The 23,422-nt window shown below is 60.9% G+C and overlaps 1 protein-coding gene across 1 annotated transcript; it reads left to right on the top strand.

The window, feature by feature from the left end:
- Nucleotides 1-621: 621 nt before the first annotated feature.
- NPEPL1 (aminopeptidase like 1) lies at nucleotides 622-22,267 on the top strand. Its single transcript, XM_053890100.1, has 12 exons — nucleotides 622-805; nucleotides 1,328-1,513; nucleotides 1,960-2,130; nucleotides 6,311-6,400; nucleotides 6,857-6,938; nucleotides 9,299-9,441; nucleotides 15,406-15,483; nucleotides 18,710-18,810; nucleotides 19,761-19,884; nucleotides 20,193-20,369; nucleotides 20,895-21,005; nucleotides 21,521-22,267. The coding sequence occupies exons 1-12, from the start codon at nucleotides 656-658 to the stop codon at nucleotides 21,677-21,679; spliced, it is 1,572 nt and encodes a 523-aa protein (XP_053746075.1). The 5' UTR covers nucleotides 622-655; the 3' UTR covers nucleotides 21,680-22,267.
- Nucleotides 22,268-23,422: the final 1,155 nt, after the last annotated feature.

Below are 23,422 nucleotides of genomic sequence, written 5' to 3'. Positions count from 1 at the left end.
TCATCCAGACTGTGGTCCAGTGGGAGCTGCGTGGGTGGACTTGAGGTTGGGCCTGGGTCGTTTCAGGATATGCTGGAGGTCAGGGCCACCAGGGTGTGCTGGGGCTGGAGGCCAGGGCCTCTCCCTGGAAAAGCTATCCCGAGAGCTCTGTTTCCCTCACTTTGAAGGCAGGACCCACTGGGGGGCCTGTGGGGCTCAGGGCCTGCTCGGCGGCGGTGGGGGCGGGGAGGGGGTGGCCCGCCGGGCTTCGGGGCCCGCCCCGGGATCGGGGCTGCTGGGTTTTCGGGCCCGCCCCGGGGATCCGGGCCTGCCCGGGGGCCTGCAGCCCGCCGGCATCTGGGGCCTACCCCGGGCCCGGGGCCGGGCTGCCGGTCGGGCGCCTGCCAGGCCGGGCCTGCAGGTCGGGGCCCGCCCCGGGGTCAGGGCGGCCCGCTCCGCCCCGCCGGCCCGGCGCCCCCTCGCGCCCCGGGCGGGCCCTGCACGTCTCGCGAGCGGCCCCGGAGCGGCGGGGGGAGGCGGGGCCGGGCAGGGCCGGGCAGGGCCGGGGCGGCGCCGAGGCCGGGGCCGGAGCGGAGCCCGAGCGGAGCGGGGCGGCGGCCGGGCCGGGCCGGGTCTGGGGGGGGGGGCGGGGTGGGGGCCCGCGGGCCGGCGGAAGATGGCGAACGTGGGGCTGCAGTTCCAGGCGAGCGCCGGGGACGCGGACCCGCAGAGCCGGCCGCTGCTGCTGCTCGGCCAGCTGCACCACCTGCACCGCGTGCCCTGGAGCCACGTCCGCGGGAAGCTGCAGCCCCGGGTCACCGAGGAGGTGAGCGGGCCGCGCGGCCGCCCGGAGGCCCCGCCCGGCGCCCGCAGGGGCGCGAGGCCAGCCCGGCGGCGCTGGGCGCCCCCCCCACCTCGCCCCCCCCTCCCCCCGCCCCGGGAGCCGCCTCCAGGGCGCCGCCGCCTTCGAGGGGCGCGCGCGGCCCCGCGGGGGAGGAGCCGGCCGCCCGCTTCCGGAAGTCCTCGCGGCGGCACCTGGCCGGGCCCACCCCGGTGCGGGCTGGCAGCTCGAAGCCAGGCGGCCCCCACGCCGGCCTTTTAAATCCCCAGCGTGTAATCCCACAAGGGTGGAATCGTGCCAGCAGACACACACACACACGCACACGCACGCACGCACGCTTAGCTCCAGCGAGATGCCACACATCTTAATTACGGATCGTGGGTGCCCCGGGGAAGCTGCAAAAGGGCCCTTTTGGCGACGCAAGCGCCCGCATGCAGGGCCGGGCTCCCGGCATGCGGGCTGTCTGAAGTCTGGTGTCTGTCTCTTGTCTCTCCCCTTCTGATCCAGCTCTGGCAGGCCGCGCTAAGCACGCTCAACCCCAACCCCACGGACAGCTGTCCCCTCTACCTGAACTATGCCACCGTGGCCGCCCTGCCCTCCAGGGTGAGCCGGCACAACAGCCCTTCCGCTGCCCACTTCGTCACCCGACTTGTGCGGACCTGCCTGCCGCCCGGGACCCATCGGTGCATCCTGGTGAGTGCCGGAGGCCATCCGCCTACCATCGGGGAGCGTGTGTCATGCCTGCTGGGCACCCAGGCTCGCGGTACCTCCCAGGTGGACATGGGGCCACAACCCAGGACACTGTAACCCCTGCTCACAGAAGGGAAGCTGAGGCCAGAGAGACTAGGCCATTTACCCCAGATCATTTTTGGTGGCAAATCTGAGACTCCTGAACCCATTCCCCTCGGCGTCCTCCTCTCCTGTCTCGGAGACGGTCCACATCTGGTGGCCGACGTGTCCCTTTCTCACGCAGTGAGGAAGTGGCTCCGGGCAGGCCCCTGCGCAGTGGCTGTGTTGGGGCCCCTCTGTCCACATTGTACCCACAGTGGCCTCTGGCCCAGCTTCGAGGCCCCAGCACTGCCTGAGTGCAGTCCCCGTGGGTTTGCCCCTCCTCACGGCTCTGCCTCTCTGTGCCGCAGATGGTGTGCGAGCGGTCGGACGCCTTCGCCTCCGCGTGCGCCCTGGCCCGGGCCTTCCCCCTCTTCACCCACCGCTCGGGGGCCTCGAGACGCACGGAGAAGAAGACAGTCACGGTGGAGTTTTTCCTGGTGGGACAAGACAACGGGCCAGTGGAGGTGTCCACTCTGCAAGTGGGTGTCTGCAGGCTCGGGCTGTGTCCCCTGGGCCTGTGCGAGCTGGGGGCAGCTGGAAGGGGAGTTGGGGAGCTCTGTGTCTCCCCCGCCTCCGTGGGGGGGGGGTGATGTGGCGCTGGGCTGCTGCAGCAGTTTCCCAGAAGGCCCCCGAGGCCTTTCCAGAGCCAGGCAGCTGCCCCCTCTCTGGGTGGGCTTCCTTTTCAGGATTCAGTCTGTTCGACCCGTATTTACCAAGCACCTAACCAGTGCCAGGCACTTTCACATTTCATACTAAGAATCCTGTCCGCGTGATTGCATTGGATCTTCAGAAGAATCCTTTTTTCTTTATAAAGTTTATTTATTCTTGAGATGGGGGAGGGGCAGAGAGAGAGGGGGAAAGAGAGAATCCCAAGCAGGCCCCACGCCCAGTGTGGAGCCGGAACTCCCGGCTCGATCCCACAAACCCTGAGATCGTGACCCGAGCGGAAATCAAAAGTCGGATGCTTCACCGACTGAGGCACCCAGGCGCCCGCAGGATAATCCTTTTTTGAGGTGAGGCAAGGCTGGGAGAGATGCTAAGTCAGAAGTCCTTGTGTGGGGGTTGGGTTCCTTTCCCGTGGCGACCGTCCCGTGGCCTCACCCTCCTCGTCCCCGGCCAGACCGGGCTGTGCTTCCCACCCCCACCCTTCACTTCTGTCCCAGGCCAGCACCCCTCACCCTCCACCTGGATTCTCTGCTCCAGGAGGAGAGGCCATGCTTCCGTCTCCACCGTCTCGTAACAGCTCCTTTCCTTTCCTTCCATTCATCTCCAGACGTTGAAAACACACGGGCTCATTGTTTTGCCTTTCTGAACTCCCTTTTCCCCCTCAGCCCACCGAGTGGAGTTTCCACCCCACTTCCTGACATTGTTTTTTTAAGGGCCCTGTCTGCCGGACTGGGACCTTTGTCATCCCGTTTGTCATCCCTCCTGGAAGGGTCTGCCCCACCCAGGAGTCGTGCCTCCTTCCCACGTCCCCTGCGGCCTACAGCCATATCTTTATCCCTTTCCCGACCGTCCGGCATTCCCATCTCTGGGTTCCCGTAGGCCTGTGAGCTCATCCCTCAGACGGGCACCGATGACCACCTTCCCCTGCAGCTGCGGGGATCCCTTTGGAGTTCGGGCCTCTCTCCACCAGACCCCGGGGCTGCGAGCCTGAGCAGCACCCTGGACCCCCCCTCCCCCACTCCCCGACTCCTCCAAGCACTTCTCCCTCCCTCCCTGCCGGCCCGGTGGGCTGACTTCCTGCTGGGCCTATGCCCTGCCAGGCTCCTACCTCCTCCTCAGCTTCCCTGTCCAGGTCCTTCCTGCTCTGGACCTGCCTGGTCTCGGTCCAGATTCTGCCCTCGTCCCTTCCCCCCGGGGCAGGGGCCTGGCCATCTGGCTGACATCGCCTCCCTCACAGTCAGGCCCTCTGCCTGCTGAGTGCGAGCACCATCCCACTTCGTGTGATACATCTTTGCTCAGCCTCTGTGCCCCACGTTGGGATGGAAGCTTCCAGAAGCTTCCGGTCTGTGGCCCCAGCACGGCCCGACCCGTGACGAGGGCCGCTGGGCTGGTGGGTCTCCTTGACCCCCGTCCAGGGCACCTTGCTCTGCCCACTGCCACTGCCACGGGGAACCCCCCCCCCGCCCCCGCACCCCACTGCTCTCCTGGACCATTGCGGCAGCCTCCTCGCTGGTCTTGCTGCCTCCAGACGCTCGTCCTTCCTCTGGCCGCGTGAGCGCAGAGTTTTCCAGGGCTTGTCAGGTAGCAGGAACTGCTCTTAGCGCATGCACACCCGTGCTTAATCCTCTCGACAGCCTGTCTTGGGGCCTGTCCTTAATCCCATTGTAGAGCTGGGTAAACTGAGGCTTTGCAACATCAGGTGACTTAAGGGGGCCCCACCAGCAAGGGGCAGAGCCAGGTCTTAACCGCGGCCACCGCCTGTCAGTCCTCTGTCCCGTCTGTCTTGGATCGTGAGCACAGGAGCTTCTGATAACCCGTGTGGCCCTTTCTATACCCTGGGGCCCCCCTTGACTCCCCTCCAGGTCCCCTTCCCGTCCGGGCTCCTGTGGCCTCTCCTCCCCTGTAGCGTTTAACCGAGTGGGGTGTTGCGATTTTCTGCTGGACCGGAGTACCGTGGACACGTTCAAATTCCCAGGGTTTAGTGTGGAGCCTGCCGCACAGCGGGAGCTCCCAGAAACGTGGGTGGAATGAAATGAATGAATGAATGAACGCTTGATCCTGCTTTTGTGATGGGGAGGCTGAGGCACGAGGAGGCGCAGGCTCTTCACGAGGCTCTGGGGTGCCGGAGGGCACCCGGAGCCTCCCCGGCCTCCCCCGCAGGTGCCGTCGGCCCTCTCGCCCGGCCGCGCTGCACCAGGAGCTCTGAGCTCACAGAGGCCTGCTGGCCGAGCGCCTGGCCTCCTTCGAGACGAGTCCTGGGGCACTGACGCGCTTCCCAGACAGCAGCCCCGGGCTGCGTCACAGATGAGCAATGGTCTCTGCGACAGCCGCGGACAGGGACCCTCGGCCTCCCAGAGGAGAGCCCGCTGTCAGGCGGCGGGGACCACACGGTCACATCTCCTATCTGAGCTGTCCGGTCCTGCGTCTCTGCCTTTGAGGCTTTGGGGTGTAATTACCTGGGGATGGCAGGAGCTCTCTGAGCCATTCGGCAGGGCCTAGGAGGTGGCTGGGCAGGTGCCATCGCCCCCGAGCCTGGCCTCCCCGATGCTGTGGGGCTGGGGAGGGCAATGACACGCTCCAGCTGTCTGTACCCCCGCTACACCTGTGCTGTCGCTCTTCTGATCGCGCCCCTTCCCTGCGCTCTGATGGAGGCAGCCGGCCAGCCCAGTGTCTGAAGCATGGGGTGGTGGTGGGGGGCGCGGGGTGGGGCAGGGGGCGCTGTGGGCGGCAGCCAGGTGGAGACGAACGAGAAGGCAAAGAACTTCCAGGGTCGGTGTTAAAGCGAGAACAGGACAGACGATCTTGGCAGAAGTTAGAGGCAGGGCCTGGAGGGGTGGCTGGTGGCGGGGGTGGGCAGCGTCCGCATTGGAGCGCAGACACCCGTCTAGAGGGCGTCCCCCGTGCCGGGCTGAGTTTGGTGGACGGTGTCGGGTCCCTGCCCCCTCCTGGGCTCTGGGCCAACGTGTGAGCCGCACGAGGCAGGGTGGGGACCCCGTGCCCAGAGTGGTGTGGCATTGGATGGCCAGGAAGACAGGGCAGGGAGTCTGTGACACATTCACCTGGGGCTCAGGTGAGAAAAACGCCACCCTGATGGCCGGAGGGCCAGAAGGAGGGCCAGCGGGTCCAGGGGCGCAGGACAAAGAATACTTTTACTCTTTTGGGAAGGTCCAGAGAAGCTTCCGGGGGACACGGCCTTCAAGAGGCACCACAAAGGATGGCCAGGGCCTTGACCAGAGGAGAGGGGAGGGTGTATTACAGTTCAGGCCGCAACAGGCCATGGGTGGCGTCTTTACAGATAGGTATTCCTCACAGTTGTGGGGGCCGGATGTCTGAGGTCAGGGTGGGGTGTGGTGGAGACTTCCTGATTGGTAGGTGGTCACCTTCTCGCCACGCCCTCCTTCTTCCTACTGAGGACTCTACTCCCACGGTGGGCCCCACCCTCCCGACCTCATGGCAACCTGATCCCCTCTCAAAGACTTCCTAATAGCATCACGTTGGGGGTTAGGGCCTCGAGGTACCAGTTTGGGGGCTACGCAGACGTTCGTTCAGTCAGGAGCAAAGGACAGCACTTCTCCCCAGCAGGGGACGTGGGATTGGCAGGTGCCAGGGGCGGGGATGCCCAGCGTGTGCTCAGGGCCAGGCCCAGGGGCCGCCTGCCCCCAGGATGAGGGGGTAAGCAGCAGAGGAGTCTTGGCAAGGAAGGTGGGTCCCACTGACGGCCGGCCGGGACGCCAGGCTGCAGGGCTATTGTGTCCTCTGTGTTGGAGGCGAGGTACAGAGCCGCGCTGAACTTTCTGAAGGCTGCTGGATGGGTCACAGGCACTGGAGAGCAACAGCGGGCAGCGTGACCTGCCCCTCGAGGCCCTGTCAGCAGCCCCGAAACCTCCCCCGGTGCTGCCGGTGCCTTTGGTCCCTGGGGGAACAGAGAGGGAGGGACAGCCTTTGCTGCCTGGTCCCAGGTCCCCGGTGACAGCCTCTGGTTTTCTTCCCCAGTGTTTAACAAACGCCACGGAAGGCGTGCGGCTGGCTGCCCGTATTGTGGACACTCCGTGTAATGAGATGAACACAGACACGTTCCTCGAGGTTCGTGGCCCAGGGGAGTCAGTCGTGCCAAGGTGGGGCCAGGGTGGGAGAAGCATTGGTGGACCCCGAGGAAGCCAGAGGAAACCCGAGGCCGGAGGGGACGGTGTCTGTAGTCACTGCACCTCGCCCAAGGAAGCGTGGGGCGGCTGTGGACGGGGTCCTGCTGTCCATCCAGCTGCGAGGGGCCAGCAGGCCTCGGTGGAGGGCGGAGGGGGGACAGAGCCTCCTCCGTGAGGCCCCTCTGCAGGACTGCAGCCGTGAACCTGCAGGAAGTTGTAGTTTGGAGGCTGGGCCTTCTGTCCTGGATTTGATCACGCCCAAAGCCAAGAGAGCTGGGGCCCTGGCTCCCCTCCGCCACGCGGGCGTCGGCTCATCTCTGGCCCAGAGCCACGGCCTCGTCCTGATTGAAGCCGTTTTCACGTGTCTTTGTGTTGCTTTTTCCATGATCGTGTCCAGGAGATTAAGAAAGTTGGAAAAGACCTGGGGATCACCCCAACGATCATCCGGGATGAGGAGCTGAAGACGAGAGGATTTGGAGGTGGGTAGAGCTGGGCCTCGAAGGCCGTGGCCTCAGGCCGGTCCTGGGTGCTGGGGGGCGAGGGTGGCAGTGGGTGGCACCGTGGGTCGCTTCAAGCTTCCCCTGAAAGAGGCCAGCCTGCGTCCAACCCCAAGGCCAGACCCTGGGAAGCGGACCGTCTCTGGGGGAGAAATGAGGCACTGATTCAGGTTCTGGTTTGGATTCTGGAAGCCACGGTGTCCGAGTCCTTCCGTGGCCTGCTCCCTGTCCACAAAGGCTACTGTCCTGGCTCCCTGGGCCAGCTCAGCAGGACCTTTCTGCTCCTCGAGTGCACAGGCCCACGTTCGCATCAGGGCCTCGTCTTTTTTTTTTTTTAATTTTTTTTTTTTTTAATTTACATCCAAGTTAGTTAGCATCTAGTGCGACGATGGTTTCAGGAGTAGATGCCTCAGTGCCCCTCCCCCATTGGCCCATCGCCCCTCCCACAGCCCCTCCAGCAGCCCTCAGTTTGTTCTCCATATTTGTGAGTCTTCTGTTTCGTCCCCCTCCCTGTTTTTATATGATTTTTGTTTCCCTTCCCTTATGTTCATCGGTTTTGTCTCTTAAAGTCCTCATATGAGTGAAGTGCTAGGATATTTGTCTTTCTCTGACTAATTTCGCTTAGTATAATACCCTCTAGTTTCATCCACGTAGTTGCAAATGGCAAGATTCCATTCATTTTGATTGCCGAGTAATAACTCTATTGTATATATAGACCACATCTTCTTTCTCCATTCATCCATCGATGGACATTTGGGCTCTTTCCATACTTTGGCTACTGTTGATCGTGCTGCTATAAACATGGGGGTGCATGTGTCCCTTGGAAACGGCACCCCTGTATCCCTTGGATAAATGCCTAGTGGTGCAATTGCTGGGTCGTAGGGTAGTTCTATTTTTAATTTTTTGAGGAACCTCCATACTGTTTCCGGAGTGGCTGCACCAGCTCGCATTCCCAGCATTAGGGCCTCATCTTTACAGCTCTCTTTCTCTGAGTACTTCCCCGAGATGCTGTCATGGCAGGGCCATCATACCCTGCACACCTTGAGTGGAAGCCACCTTCTCAGAGGGCCTTTCCTAGCGGCCAGGCCCATCCTCCCCGCCCCCCAGGCACTAGGACAAGGTGCTCTCAGTCTCACTGGGGGAGGGGCACTGTACTCTTGATATGTGGCTGCCAAACAAATGATTCCAGAAGGAAGGGCCACGCGGTCCTGTGGGCAGGGAATAGGGCACGGTTGAGCCGGGTGCTGGGTGCAGGGTCTCTCCTGGGCAGAGACCCAACATGTTGACTGGGTCGGCCATCATCTGAAGGCTCGACCGGGGCCGATGATGTGCTCTCTGTCACCGGGCCTCGGGTCTTTGCTGGCTGTCCCTTGTCACGAGGGCCTCTCCTCAAGCAGAGCTCACAGGCGGCAGCTGTTTCCCTCAAAGCACGGTTTCTGGGCGAGGAAGCACGAACAGGCGAGGAAGAGCCAAGGTCTCTTTTTGTAACCCAGTCTCGGAAGTGGTATCTCGTCACTTCTGCTGTATCCAGAACAAGTGGGACCTGAGGTTCTGTCCACACGTAGCGGGAGGGGCCCCACGTGCTCAAGAACGCCCGGAGGTGAGGGGCCCAGGGGGCTCTCTTGGAGGTGCCCACCACAAGACATGTAAACCATCCACACAGGTGGAGGGAGAGGCTGCTCCTCTCGGGGAAGAATCTTCACAGAGGAGAGGACATTTGCAGCGGGTCTTACAGGATGTGTAGGAGTTTGTCCGGCAGCCATTATCAGCTGTCGTCTTGGTTTTCATGATTGTTCAGTCCGGTTCCTGGGGGACTTCGAGGCATGGTCTCTGCCCACGACAGGCTTTCTTGAGAAGATAGGAAATGGCATGGCTGCAGCGAGGCTGTGGTGGGAGTGAGCTTTGGAAAGGGTGGAGGGCTCGGGGTGGGAGAATGAGCGTGGGCTGGAGTGGCCTTGAAGCGTTATCCAAAAATCATTTCATTCTGCAATCGTGTTCTTTTCTTTCTGGGAATGATACAGGTTTTTTTCCCCTCAGTGGATTTTTTTTTTTTTTTTTTTTTTTTTTTTTTGCCTAACGATACTTCGCATAGAATTCATTTGCAGCCCCAGAGCTTTGGAACTAATTTGCATTCCCAATCCCACGCTGGCCAGGGGGCAGGAGAGGGGGCAGGTCGCTCGGGCTAGGACTGCACATGCTCCGGGAGAAATATCCACACGCCAGCGGCTGTTTCCTGGGAGAGAGCTGGTGTTTCTGGGGGAGGGGGAGGGGGGGCTGCTGCTGGGAGGTCTCTGCTCAGTTCGACCCGAGCCCAACTGACCCTGCCCCCGTGCTTTCTGTAGGAATCTACGGTGTTGGCAAAGCCGCCCTGCACCCCCCCGCACTTGCCGTCCTCAGCCACACCCCAGAAGGAGCCACCCAGACCATTGCGTGGGTGGGCAAAGGGATCGTCTACGACACCGGGGGTCTCAGCATCAAAGGGAAGGTGAGGTGCCGGGGGCCAGCGCTTGGACAGGGCCCGGGGGGAGGAGGGTTGTAGGCAGGCCCATCACCTCTCAGGGGCGCCGGAGGAAGGCAGCAAGCGAGGTTTCTGGGACCTTGGCCTTGGGGCGTGCCTCTGGGGAGCCAAGTTCGGGAAGAATCGGCCGGGCTGATTCCTCTTCTGAGGGGGAGACGGTTTCGTGTCCACACTTCAAACAAAAAAATCTGGACGGGATCCAGAGAAAAGCTGCAGAAACAATGAAAAGGCTGGAAAACTAACCCAAGGAGGCAAGGTTTAAGGAATCGGTGGTCCATCTGAAAAGAAGGGCGTGGGGTGGTGCCCACTGTCCCCACGACCATCCAGGGTTTCCACAGAACGCTTAGTGGGGGTCTGGGCGAGCCTGTGCGGAGGATAGGCCCCCTGGAGAAGGCCGGAGGGGTTTGGATCCCCAGGCAAGCCGCCTGCAGGTGTTCTGGTGAGGCCAGGTCTCAGAAGTCTGTCCTGTGGGCGGCCTTCAGGCGTGGCCGTGTCCGGAGGCCTGGGCACCCGTCGTGGCTCCGTCTCCCTCCTCCACACCCGGCGCGTTCAGGCCTGCTGTGCACCGCGAGGCGAGGTGGCACCAGGAAGAGGAGGAGGGACACGTCTTCATCTGCTCACGTCACACACGCGCATTGAGCAACTACTGGGCACCCGGCCTGGGCTGGGCCCTCCAGCGCCAAGACCCAGAAGGCCTGGGAAGGAGCAGGCACGTGAAATCGGTGCCCCGGGAGACCTGGAAAAGGAGAGCCAACCTTCCCAGAGAGGACGCTTTAGAAGAGACGGGACAGGCCAAGCTCACGCCGAGCAGACACGGAGGGCTGGCAGCCGGCGGGGCTCGCAGATGTGTCCTGTTGGCCCAAGCGCCGGTCTATAATCTGAGTGAGTTACCAACGTGTACAAAACAGGAAGATTGTCACAGAAGGCTGGCTATTCGACCTTTGGTAAACTCAGCGGAACTGGCGGGACGGGTCCTCTGTCTCCCCCTGGCAGCCCTGGTTGGAGCCGGGAGGCGCCGCCCCGCGGATGAGGCGCGCACGGTGGGGTTCACCGCTGCTCCGGCGCTTTCTGACCTGAACCCCAGTGCTGGGCGCTATTTCGGTTAGCGGCTGTGTGCTGCCCTCCGCACCGACCGCTGGTCCGTCTAGTGCATTTGGTACCCAGAGTGGATGGCCTTTTTTTTTTTTTTAACATTTGTTTTTGAGAGACGGAGACAGAGCCCGAGCGGGAGAGGGGCAGAGAGAGAGAGGGAGACACAGAATCCGAAGCGGGCTCCAGGCCCTGCCCGACACGGGGCTCGAACCCAGGAGCCGTGAGATCATGACCTGAGCCTGAGTCGGACACTTAACCGACTAAGCCCCCCAGGCGCCCCTGTTTTTTGTTTTTTGGTTTTTTGGTAACGTCCCTCCTCCTGTAAACAGCATTATTTTCAAGACTAATCAGGAAATGATCCAATAATAAAGGTTAAAAAAACCAAACACCTTCCATATGTATTATCATGCCAGTAAAAAATTGAAGTAAGTATTATAGGGCCGCTTGACTGGCTCAGTGGGTGAAGCGTGTGACTGTTGATCTCGGAGCTGTGAGGTCGAGCCCCATGCTGGGTGTAGAGATTACTTGAAAATAAACAAAGTGTAGGGGCGCCTGGGTGGCTCAGTCGGTTGAGCGACCGACTTCAGTTCGGGTCATGATCTCACAGTTTGTGAGTTCGAGCCCCGCGTCGGGCTCTGTGCTGACAGCTCAGAGCCCGGAGCCTGCTTCGGATTCTGTGTCTCCCCCTCTCTCTGCCCCTCCCCCACTCGTGCTCTGTCTCTCTGTGTCTCAGAAATAAACATTAAAAAGGTTTTTTTTTATAAATAAAGGGATAAATATTACAGTACACGTAAAGAAGACAGTAATACATCGACACTTTTAAATAACACTAACATGATGTTTTAGACAGAAAATAGCATATGTCTCCCTTGTGGTCTGTCGTGGTAACAGATGTTAGCATGACGGTGTCTGTTTTCAGGCCTTCGCTTCTGCAGATTTGTCTGGGATTTTATCCAAAGTGATCTTTTCCACATCTTTATGTCCGTTGCCTGGACAGAGGTACCAGATTTGTGAGACTGTCTTCACTCGTGCTTGGTCCAAATCGGTCCAAAACCACGATCAATTTTAATTTTGAAGAGTTTCTCTTGCATGAAGCGGTCAATACACAGATACCCCATTTCCCACGAAACCCCAGAAATTGTGATATTGTCCATGTTTTCAGCCCTTCGAGATGGATTCTAGCGGCCTGCAAAGATCTGCGGAGTGAAAACGTTTTAAACAAGTCCGGTGGTTCCCATAGACGGCGGGAGGCTGAAAGTCCCAGGCTCCCTGCACTCTTGGGTTCGCTTGGAGCCCACGGTTGCGGGCAGGACGCGTGGCACCGTGGGTGCCGACCCCACCTCCGTTCTCTGGTGGAAGGCACGTCGCGGAGTCTGTGCTGGTCAGGCCAGCTGTGCACCTGGCAGTTATTAGCATCCATGTCGAATGGGGTTTCTAAAAGGACACGTAATTACCATGGGTGGGTTCAAACCTTTTATTTGATACGATTAAAACTCACTTCAAGCCACGGATTTTTCGGGAGAAATATTTTACCACTGATGACAACAGGCAAACCGACTTTTAGTCTGTAAATTATTATTTTCAGACTCCAAAGACCGTGTCTCTCAGCCGTGACACTGGCTCTTGCCCTGGAGGCAGCTCAGTGCCAGCGGGGAGAATTGCAAGCTCCTTTCTCCTGGGATCAGATGCTTATTTGAGATGCTGGTTTGGTGGAGGGCCAGAGTGAGAAGCAGGGGCTGCTGAAGAATGAGGCATACGTTGCTGGGGGCACTGTCTCCAAAGACTTCAAAGGTAAATCAGGATCAGTGTGAATTTAGGTCTCAAATGTGTTAGTCTCAGAACCCCTTCCCCTCTCAAAAAGTATTGATCCTAAGGAGATTCTTTTAGAAGAGTGATGTCGGTTGATACTTACCCTACTAGAAATTAAAATTGGGGAGAGATCGTTGTTTATTTTAAAGTAACAGTGTAAACCCATTGCATGTTCATGTAAATATTTTACGAAAATAGCTGCATTTCCCCAAATGAAAAGAAGTCATTGAGAAGAGTGGCATTATGTGACATTTTGCCAGTCTCGTTCGCGTCTGCCTTACTAGAAGGCAGCCATGATCTTGTAGCTGCCTCTGCATTTAGTCTATCGTGATCTGTTGTTTTAGTTGAAATATAAAAAGAGAGTCTGGCCTCACTCATTTTGTAGTTGGAACAGGGAGAAATATTTTAGTGCCCGTTACAAACACCCAAGGGCATTTTTCTTTGCTATTATTACACCAAAACTCGTCGAGGGAGAGCGTCTGTAAGCTTAGCGCTCGTGCGGGATCAGAAACCGTGGCAGTGTCTCTGTGCACTCTGTTATTACGGTCTGCCTCGAAGTCTGCATGATCTTGTGGCATCATGCATGGGCATTCAGAAGACACTGTCCCCGGAGTTATGCAGAACCTCCGAATTTTGACACAACATACACTATTTTAAAAAGTCACACTTGGTTCCACCACCCATGTCGTTGTATTTCTAAAAAATTTTAAAGAAATGTTTATTCATTTATTTGAGAGAGAGAGATGGAGAGTGAGCAGGGGAGGGGTACAGAGAGACAGAGTGAGAGAATCCCGAGCAGGCTCCACACTGTCAGCACAGAACCCGATGCGGGGCTCAAACCCACAAACGGTGAGACCATGACCTGAGCCAAAACCAAGAGTCAGACGTTCAGCCAAGTGAACCACCCAGGTGCCCCAACGTACGATATTTTTAAAAGCCACACTTGGTCCCACCATCCATCTCATTTTTAAAAATCGCTATTAAGAAGCTGTCACAGAGACAGATACAAGTTTTTCAAAATCATTATTTTTGCTTGAAAGCTCAGATTTTACCACCGGCAACGACTACTGTCGGCTCTTCTGGAAGTGAGAGTTTCACTTTGTTCTTTTTTAAGAAAACATCTGCCATGGGGCGCCTGGGTGGCTCAGTCGGTTAAGCGTCTGACTTCAGCTCAGGTCGTGATCTCGCGGTTTGTGGGTTCAAGCCCCGCGTCGGGCTCTGTGCTGACAGCTCGGAGCCTGGAGCCTGCTTCGGATTCTGTGTCTCCCCCTCTCTCTGCCCCACCCCCGCTCGCACTCTGTCTCTCTCAATAATAAATAAAAATTAAAAAAAAAAAAAGAAAACATCTGCCAGACACCTAAGTCTGAATAAACCGGCACACGTCAGTGGTTCCTTGAGTCAAGCTCGGTGTTCAGGAGCGCAGTTCTCTAGCCGAGCAGAGAACTCGGCGACCGTCCCCAGCCCCGGCCCTGACCGCCCGGCGAGCGTCTGGCGAGAACAGGACCGCTCCGCACGCACCTTCCATTCCATCACATGGAACATGGAAAACAGCTACACTCGGCGGTGGAGACTTGGAAAAGTTAATCATGTATCTGCATCGGCGAGGTGACAAGGGAGCTGGCCCCGCCATGCTTCTCTGCGGGACGGAGGCGAGTCCCGCGGCGGTCCGTGTCGTGGCCGCGGCCCAATGTTGCTTTGCCGCATCGTGTGACAGCCCCATGAGTGTCCCGGGCGGATGACATCTTCCTGCTACTCTGGGAAGCATCTCTTTTCTAAAACCAGGAAGAACGCGGTGGGGGACGGTCTGCAAAGCTCACGCAGTCAATTGAGGTGCATTTGCCGCCTGGTGCTCCTTGTCTGTGGTCGGGAGGCCGCCCTGGTGACAGGGAGACACAATTTCAGAGACCATCTGGAGCTATCCTGTGCGGGCCGTTTTGCGAGTGGTTTGATTCCAGATCTGAGGCCCCGGTTTTTCCATTTAAACAATCCTGTGCTTTCTCGCCGATTAGGTCAAAGAGACAGCTTATTTTCAATAGTGCTAGCCGGGTCATCTTCACTCAACTTAATTGTAAAAGCAGCTCAGTTTATGTCTAAAAATGCTTTCCATTAAAACCCGAGGCTTGTGTAATCCGATAAGGGTTCAAAAAAATCACCCGGTACGTTTCCGACCCAGATCCTGCATCTGATGGCCTGTTGCGAATTTAAAGTATGAACTTGTCAATTAGAGCTGGGAGCCCATCAAATGGAAAAACGTGTAACCGCTCTCAGCCGGTTTGTAGAGAAATCACAGTTTCTCACAGTTACTTCTGCAGCATGAGGGCACCTGTGCCTGGCACGCCCCCCCCCCCCCCCCCCCCCCCCCCCGCCTCCCCGTTAGATGTCGACAGAGCGGGCGGTGGGGTTGGGGACTGGTGACAGTGACCTTGGGGAAGAGTTCGCGTTAACCTGAGCGCATTGTTGGAGACATTGATGTCGGGGAGCAGAGGGAGCTGGGGCCAGGTGGTGACAGGTGCGGGGAAGCCTGCCCCACAGCCCAGCAGCCCTGCCCGGACACCTCAAGCAAGCCTCGGAGGCCCCAGACCTCAGCTTCTTCCTCAAAAATTGGGCAGAGACACGGACAGAGAGAGCTGTTGCAGACAGACCCCAGGGGAACTTGGCAGCCTGGGGGTGGATGGCCGGGTCGTAGGAGCCAGGCCACGGCCCACGTGGCGGGTCTGGGCAGCTCCCCGGCTCCCCTCCCTCCCACCTCTGGTTCATCAGGTGACCCCCAAAGCTCCGCTCCGGCAAAAGGGTCCCATCCCCTTTGGCCATTATGTCCCATCGCTTGTGGGGAACAGCTGCGTGACCGGCGGAGGGGGGGGGGCGTTTCTTGGATTCTGTGTGAGCTCAGGGGACCTGGCACCAGGTCCTACAGGTCTGAGGGAGCCGCTCTGGGGTCCTAGTGTGCCAGGCAGGGGTGGGGCACTGCTGATGGCAGGCCAGCACCCACTCGTGCTCACTGCTGTCCTGGCCCCTTTGTGCCCCCTCCAGACCACCATGCCGGGGATGAAGAGGGACTGTGGGGGTGCTGCGGCTGTGCTGGGGGCCTTCAGAGCTGCCATCAAGCAGGTGAGTGTGGCCCCACCGTCTGCAGTCCTCGAGGAGGGGGACTCCCTGGGGGCGGGCTTGCTTTCCTCCCCCATCCCCCCACCCCTGAGACCCCACAGCTCGACACCTCTCTCCCTGCTCTGCGGGGGCTTCCTGCCTGCTGCTGGGGCCCCTCTGCCTGAGTGTCACCTGTCCTGAGTGCCACCTCTCCATAGAGTGTCACCTGTCCTGTCACCTGTCCTGAGAGTACCTCTACCTGAGTGTCACCTCTCCTGAGAGTGTCATTTGTCCTGAGAGTGTCACTTCTGCCTGTCACCTGTCCTGAGTGCCACCTCCCCATAGAGTGTCACCTCTGCCTGAGTATCACCTCTGCCTGAGTGTCACCTCTCCTGAGAGTGTCATTTGTCCTGAGAGTGTCACTTCTGCCTGAGTGTCACCTGTCCTGAGTGCCACCTCCCCATAGAGTGTCACCTCTGCCTGAGGGGCATGTCTGCCTGGGCACATTGCCTTTTCCTGAGTGTGTCCACCCATGCCCACCACTCAGGGTCTGGCTTGTGTCAGGCGCCCCATGAGCGTGTGTTCGGTGAAGAAGCCCGACCTAAAACCACATGGCACGGACAGGGCCCTGTGCCGAGCTCATGAGCACCGGCCTTCCTGGGTGCCCCTCCTGCCACGACCCATCTGTGGGTCACATCATGAGAGTGCTGTCTGAGCCGGTGGGGACCCGGGGCCACTCTCTCCACAGAGAGACGGGCCATCTGGGTCCCTCACGCCCAGGAGCAGGACTGCCCTCTGGGATGGGGAGGGCCGCTCTGGAGCCGCCCCACCCGGCCTGCCTGCCCGCTCTCAGGGCCTGGGGTCAGGGTAGGGGTCTGGGGGGGGTGCCCAGCTGCCATTGGTGAGCCATGACCAGGTAGAATGGGACTGGATCTGCCTCGGGAATAGCCTGGGTGACCGCTTTGAGCAGAGACATCCGGGGGAGCAGAGGGGCCCCCAGCGCCCCCCCCCCCCCCACCCCATACAACTGAGGTCGCTGAGCCCAGCTCACCCGCCAAGTGGGAGATCTTCCCGTCCGGGACACGTGCAGCCTCACGGAGCCCAACCATTGGGACCAGATTCCTGAGCAAGGGACCAGCCGGCTGTGGCTGTTCCTCCTGCGTCTGCCCCGAGGACGTGGCAGGCACCCACCTGTTGAAGGCCGTTCAGGAGGCCACCCCCGAGAGCACAGGCCCCTCAGGTGTTCCCGGGCATCGAGGCCTCGTCCCCAGGCACACAGGCAGCCACTCTTACGGGTGCATCACCTCATCCTGGCTGGTCTGCACCCATCAGAGGCCAGAGGCTCTAAAATGAGAGGAAGGACGGACTCCAGGGAGGCCTCAGGTGATGTCCTTCGGAGCCTAAAGTCCCCACGCCATAAAAAGTGTTTGTTCAACAGAGGCATGGGGTGCCCCGACCGCCATGGCGGCTCACCTCCTTCAGGCTCCTTCTATGGGGCCCGGCCTTCACCTCACCACATACCAGACTTTCTTTCTCCTTCAAATGAAAACAAAAACAAAAAGGTCTTGGCAGAGTTTCCAATTCCGGCTGGTCAGGAGTCCAGCCCGTTGCCCGAGACGAGCAGACATCCCCTTGGTAGTGGGCGAGGGTGGGTGGGGGGGGTTCTCTGGGGGAAACAGTGCTCCCCTCCCCGGGTTACTTATTCATTCAACACTTTGTTCCCACTTATGGATGTGCAGATTCTTAGTTCACCCTGTGGGTTATAAGCCAGCATCACCATTACGTATTTTGTGGCTCACATCGAGGCCCACAAAAACTGGGGTTGAGGGTGGAGCCTCTAGGCCGTGGCCCGTGGCCTGAGAACCTCAAACCTCGGCCGCCTGCGGGTTTTCAGTCCCCCCCCGCCCCCGGGGATCCCAAGACCCATGTGTCTCACCCCGCTCCCCAGTGCCCGGTAATATGAGCCCAAGGCCCTCAGCACCTCTAAGCTGGCCTTCCCCGTGGGGACCCCACACCAGAAGCAGCAGCACACCAGACCTTCTGAACGCAAAACTGGGTGGGAGGGCACCCGACAGGGTCAAGTTGGGGCCGTGGTCTCTCCGCACCGCCCTGCTGTCCTGCTGTGCAGACTCCTCTCCGGGCCCAGACCCGACATGGCTCCCTCCGGGAAGACTTCAGGGCCCCCCCTCCCTCCGTGGCAGGATCCATGTCTCTAGCTTCGGAGCCCCTGGGGCCACCCTGTTGTCTCGAGGCCGCACGTTGTCACACTTGACTTGATCCCAGCCCCTCACTCCCACGGGGACGAGGACAGCTGGAGACGGGGGCACAGCCAGGCCGCAGGCCCCACGTGCTGGGCGGACGTCCGTGGTTAGGGGTCTTAGGGAGCTCTGAGCAGGTGGGGCTGGGGGGCTGGGACCGAGACTCTGGAAGCCGCGAACACTCATCCTCACACAGCCTGGCCGTGAGTGTGGTCCCAGCTGCTTCGGGGTCTTCGAGCCGATGGGCTGCCCCACGGTTTCGGCCCCAGGACGTGAGTGGGGTGCTCTCCCCAGGCACCGTGTTTTGGGTTCAGGCTCCACGCTGTCCCGGCCCGGTGCCACGGCCCCTGCCTGCCACAGGCCCGCGTTTACCTTCGATGGGGGTTCGGCACCTGTAGCGTGACACCTGCTCCGGAGAGCCCCAGCTGCCCCCCAGGCGAGGGGTTTTCTGGGGCAGGCTCAGGGCCCGTGTGGGGCAGAAACTGACTCAGCCTGTTCTGTGCACGTTTCTCTGTGTGCACACGTCACATTTTGGCATCAGAAAACTAACTTCACGCCGAAACTTGGGCGAGGCAAGCTCTCCCCAACCCCCCATGCGCGCATCTGTGTGTAGCTTGCTCTTGTACGCCGATGCAGAGCTCAGAGGGTTTGTGCAGTGGGAGACATTGATCGCCGACCATAGCGTTGTGGACGGGAGGCAGGGGCTGAGCCACCTGCCCGGCTCGTGCCCTGGGTAAGTGGGAGAGCCAGGAGGAAAGCCAGCAGCCCCGCTCTCAGGCTCATTCTCGAATTGCGTGGGCTCTGACAGGGGTGGCGAGACTCTCCCAGATGGGGTGCAGCCAGGACTGCCTGGGAGTGACGGGACAGTGCTCTCTGCTCCCCGGGGCTCCGTCTGTCTGCTGTCCACAGGGGTCAGAAAACTCTGGCCAGTTCTGTCTGTTCCACGCACTGCTAGCCGGTGTGACTGGAGCCTCTGCCCATGTTCCCTGCAGGGTTTCAAAGACAACCTCCACGCTGTGTTCTGCTTGGCCGAGAACTCAGTGGGTCCCAACGCTACGAGGCCAGACGATATCCACCTGCTGTACTCAGGAAAGTAAGGCTGGTTCCTTCACCCCCTGGCTGCCCTCTGGGCATGTGGGCCCTGCTGGACCTCGTGGGGGGCGGGGAGGGGCTCTCTTGCTGGACCTCGTGGTGGTGGTCGGGGGGGGCCTCTCCTTGCCAGGGCCAGGCTGGTCAGCCCTGACCCACGGCCGTCCTGGAGGCAGATTTCACCCTGCTTCTCCAGCCAGAGGCACATCCTGTGGGGAGGACGCCCTGTCACAGGAGCCCCTGGCCAGCAGGCTGCTTGCTCCCAGGGGTCCGGGGGCAGGTGGCGGGTCACATCGCTAGATGAGGTGTTGGGCTCCCTCAGGGTGCCTGGCTCAGGATGCACCCTGCCTTAGGGGGATGCGCCCTTCCCAACCTTTAGGCTTAAAGTTCTTTGTGTGCCTGGAGCCCTGTCCCAACCCCACCCCCCACTCCACCTCCAGACCTCCTACTTGAGGGCTCTCCCTGCACTTCCCCCTTGGGATCGGCCCTCGAACTGCTTCCCAGTTGCAAAGGACACACTGAGAAGTCAGTGGGCAGCAGCTGAAGGAGCAGGTGGTCTAGATTCGCAGTAGGAGAGTCTGCTCACCGCCCCGTACACGGGCGCCTGTCTGTAGGGTGACCCCCGGAGGGGCTCCCCCTTTTGTGTTTACCTAATGCCAGGCTGTGTGGGCCCAGGGCTGGCCCAGTGCACGTCAGGCTACCCGCACAACCCTGTTCTCCCATCTTACGGACGAAGAAACCAAGGCACAGGGGGCTGCGTGGGGTTCCCTGGCTCACAGCTGGAGAGCAGTGGGGTGGGACTGACCCTGGCGTTACATCGCTGTAGGGGTGGGAGCGGCCCTGCCTTCCGGGGAGGGAAGCGGGCTCTAATGGGGTCCCCCCAGTTCCAAAGGGACTCTGTCCCAGTGCCCCAGGGAGCACCGTCCCTGAGCAGGGGTCTCTGCGGCATCCCAGGACTGTGGAAATCAACAACACTGACGCTGAGGGCAGGCTGGTCCTGGCGGATGGGGTGTCCTACGCCTGCAAGGACCTGGGTGCGGACATCATCCTGGACATAGCCACGCTGACCGGAGCGCAGGTGGGCCACCTCGACTCCTGGTGCTGTCCCTCCCCCGCCGCCCCGCCCCGTCCTCGCAGCCCAGGGGGAGGTTGGGAGCTCGTCCCTGGCACCCAGTGGGAGGCAGGTGGCAAGGCCCATGGGCTGGGTCCCAGCGTCAGGACAGCTTAGGAACCGTCCTCCCTGGCGGCTCACGTGGCTCCCGGTTCTTTCTTTCTTTGCTCCTCGCTGCCCCTCTTGGCTTCTGTGTGCGCCCCGGGCCCCTGCTCTCCCGCGCGTGGCCGCTCCCCTGCGCTCCGCCCCTCCCTCTGCCCCGGCCACCCTCCCAGGGCATTGCCACGGGCAAGTACCACGCTGCGGTGCTCACCAACAGCGCGGAGTGGGAGGCGGCCTGCGTGAAGGCCGGGACGAGGTGCGGAGACCTGGTGCACCCACTGGTCTACTGCCCCGAGCTGCACTTCAGCGAGTTCACCTCGGCCGTAGCTGACATGAAGAACTCCGTGGCGGTAGGTGTGCGGTCCTCCCCGCCGCCCGGCCAGGTGGGGTGGGGCGGACCGAGGCCCAGGTGACCCCAGGACCCAGCAGCAGTGTGGACAAGGGCCCCCCAGGTGGGCCCCAGATCCGTGCTCAGGGTGGCAGCATCTGGAACGCGGTATGCACCTCTCCCTGGTCGCCCTGCCTCGGGTCCGTGCCAGAAGTTTCCTCCCCGCTCTGGGGTCTGCCTCCTCCATCAGCTCTTTCGCTGGCTCCGCAGCTCCCCGGGGTGAAGGCAGAACCCTTAATCCACACACGCGCAAAGCCCTTGGGGTCCCTCTCTGCAGTCCCCCACGCTGGGCACCCCTGCACCCCAAGCCCCCTCGTGCAGACACCAGGGGAGGCAGTGGCTGAGGAAGATGTGGTCCAGGGGGCATGGTGGGGGGGGGGGCATCCTCAGCGGGTCCGAGTGAACCCTGAACTCGCTTTGGAGCCCCTCCCGCACACCCCCGCTGCTGGCAGCAGAAAGGTCACCGTTTATCCTTCTGTCCCCCTAGGACCGGGACAACAGCCCCAGCTCCTGTGCTGGCCTTTTCATCGCCTCACACATTGGCTTTGACTGGCCTGGGGTCTGGGTCCACCTGGACATCGCCGCGCCCGTGCACGCCGTGAGTCCAGGCTCCCCCGGGGTGTCCTCTCCCCGCCTGCCCCCCACACCCCCACCTGCACATACCGCACGCCGGCCTGTCCACTCCCACCCTCTCGTGCACCCAGAACCCCTCTCTGTCTCCGGGCTGAGCTCATCAGCAGCATTTCTGTGTGGAGGGTCACACTGCCTGTGGCCCGACCTCGGCCAGCCGTGCCCCTGGTCTCTGGTCTCCTCATCCCCAGAAATAGAGTGGCTGCTGCGCACGGCCCTTCTCCTCGGCTGGAGACCCCGGGCCTTCGGCTCACCCTTTATCCCACCCAAGAAGACCCCGGGGGTGGGGGCCAGAGGGCAAAGAGCCATCCCACCGCCTGACTCGGTTCTGAGTGTGGCAGGGTGGCAGGAGGGGGGGCCACAGGCCGAGCGGGGGGTGGACGCCCTCGCCCTGGCCCGGGAACCCCTTCCTGCACGGGTGGGCTTGCCGAGGGGGTCTGGCTCAGCCTGGCGGAGGGCTTCCAGCCTGCCCTTTGCCCACAGGGGGAGCGTGCCACGGGCTTCGGCGTGGCTCTCCTGCTGGCACTCTTCGGCCGGGCCTCTGAGGACCCTCTGCTGAACCTGGTGTCCCCACTTGGCTGTGAAGCGGATGCCCCGGAGGCCGACGCGGAGAGGGACTCCAAGAGGCGCAGGCTCGTGTGAGGCCGGCCGCTCCCCGGCCCCCTTGTGACACAAGGCTCTTTACCTCACTTTGCACTGATTAATTTTAAGCAATTGGAAGATTATACCTTAAGATAGGCTTTGGTTTGTTTTTATCTTTAGTTGTCACAGTGATAGAAACAGCTCCTTCGTTAAGACAGCTCAGGGTCTGGGGGATGGCCCGGGGGGGCGCTGGGGCTTGCGGCTGTTTGAGTTACCTGCCAGGCCTCCTGCCGGCTTCTGCACACGCTCCTCCCTGCAGGGGCCTCCGCACGCACGACCTTGAGGCTCCGGGATGCACAGATGACCCTGTCGCCTTGGCCAGGTGGCCTTTGGGCCCCCTGTCCCTGCTCGGTGCCCGCAGGGGGTGTCCGTGGCCTTATCCTTGGCCCCCAGCCCCCTCACATGGCATCCACGTCATGGAGAGCCCAGGCCGTGCTCCAGCCAGGGCAGCCGCTGCCTCCAGGCAGCCCACCCCTTTGAAAGGACGGAAGTAACTTGTTTCAGGGACCCAATTTTACGGAAGCAAGAGGAGCCTCTGGGCCCTTAGGAGTCCCTGGAGGGTGAAGTAAATATGGCCGCATCACATTACACCTATGTCTCTGCCTCGTCTTTCTCTCACCCTGGTTGGGAAACCCACCCTGAGGCCTGCCCGTGGCTCTGAGGCTCCCGGCCCTCCCACCTTCTCAAAAACCGGTATCCAGCATCGAGATGCAGTGCGGCAACCTCGCTCTGGCCGAAGAGAGCCCCGGGGTGTGGGAAGAGGACGGGGGTGGGGCCAGAGTCCCGGGTCGGTGCCCGCACAGCCCAGGCTGGTTGGTTTTCTGAGGTTTCACGGTGTGGGCTCCCAACGGGAGGCCCCTGGGGCTTTCTGGGACTCTCCCATGGTCCTGTGGTCTGCAGGGAGGGCTGTGCTCGCCCTACGTACATCACGAGGCGAGTACCATACTGAGTCGATCATAGGTGCTGAAGGACAGGCTGTCAGGAGACTCCCTCCCCCCACCAGCACCCTGTGTGGCAGGTGAGGCAGGACCTTTGTCCCCTCTTATGCTCTACCCCGGTGGGCTGCCTGAGCCCAGAGGAAGGCATCGGGGACTCTGGCACCACCTGGCATGGAGGAAGGGGCCACATTTCCTCGGGTGGGGACTGAGGGGGAGAATGTGGCTGTGGGACACAAGTCACCAGGCTGTGCCCTGGCCCCCTGACCACCTCATCCCTGCCCAAGGGTCCCTAGGCTCCCAAGTCCCTTCCCCAGCTCTGAATATCAAGGTGACTCTCTCTGGGCATAATCCCAAGCTAATATTTATTAACAGCCTGCTGTGTGCACAGTCCCAGCCGGGCCCGGAAAAGGCCGGGAGCAGCTCTGAGGTCCCAGCCCTGTCTGGGAAAGCCCTCACCGGACACGTGAACTCACAAATAGCAGTCACAAGGTGGTAGGTGGGCTCCGTGAGGGGAGGGGAGGCGTGGTGGGTGGCCAGAAGGGCTGGGAGCCTTCACGGTTCATTAGCCTGCTTAATGGCCTCGAAATAGGGCAGCTCTCTCCAGCTTCCCTGAGATGCCCTGGAGGAGGCAGGGGTCACCGAGGTGGCCTTGCTCCTTCTCCAGGCAGCTGGCACTGTCCACTCCCCCCACCAGGGGGCTGCAGGATGCAGGGTCAAGGAGCAGGGGATGAACTGAGTCTCCCTTGTGCAAGCACAAAGGCAGCCTCAGGGCCAGGGACCCAGCTGGGGACCAGCTGCATGCCCG

Source organism: Panthera pardus, unplaced genomic scaffold (assembly GCF_024362965.1).
Source record: "Panthera pardus isolate Hobbes unplaced genomic scaffold, ASM2436296v1 HiC_scaffold_25, whole genome shotgun sequence".
Lineage (NCBI taxonomy): Eukaryota > Metazoa > Chordata > Mammalia > Carnivora > Felidae > Panthera > Panthera pardus.
Note: the sequence above shows the minus strand (reverse complement) of the source record. Positions and strands in the feature narration are given on the sequence as shown.

Coding starts and splice junctions, on each gene's coding strand:
- NPEPL1 (XM_053890100.1), top strand. CDS start 656: ATGGCGAACGTGGGGCTGCAGTTCCAGGCGAGCGCCGGGGACGCGGAC. Junction 6,401..6,856: donor ACACAGACACGTTCCTCGAG/GTTCGTGGCCCA, acceptor GATCGTGTCCAG/GAGATTAAGAAAGTTGGAAA. Junction 20,370..20,894: donor ACATGAAGAACTCCGTGGCG/GTAGGTGTGCGG, acceptor CTGTCCCCCTAG/GACCGGGACAACAGCCCCAG.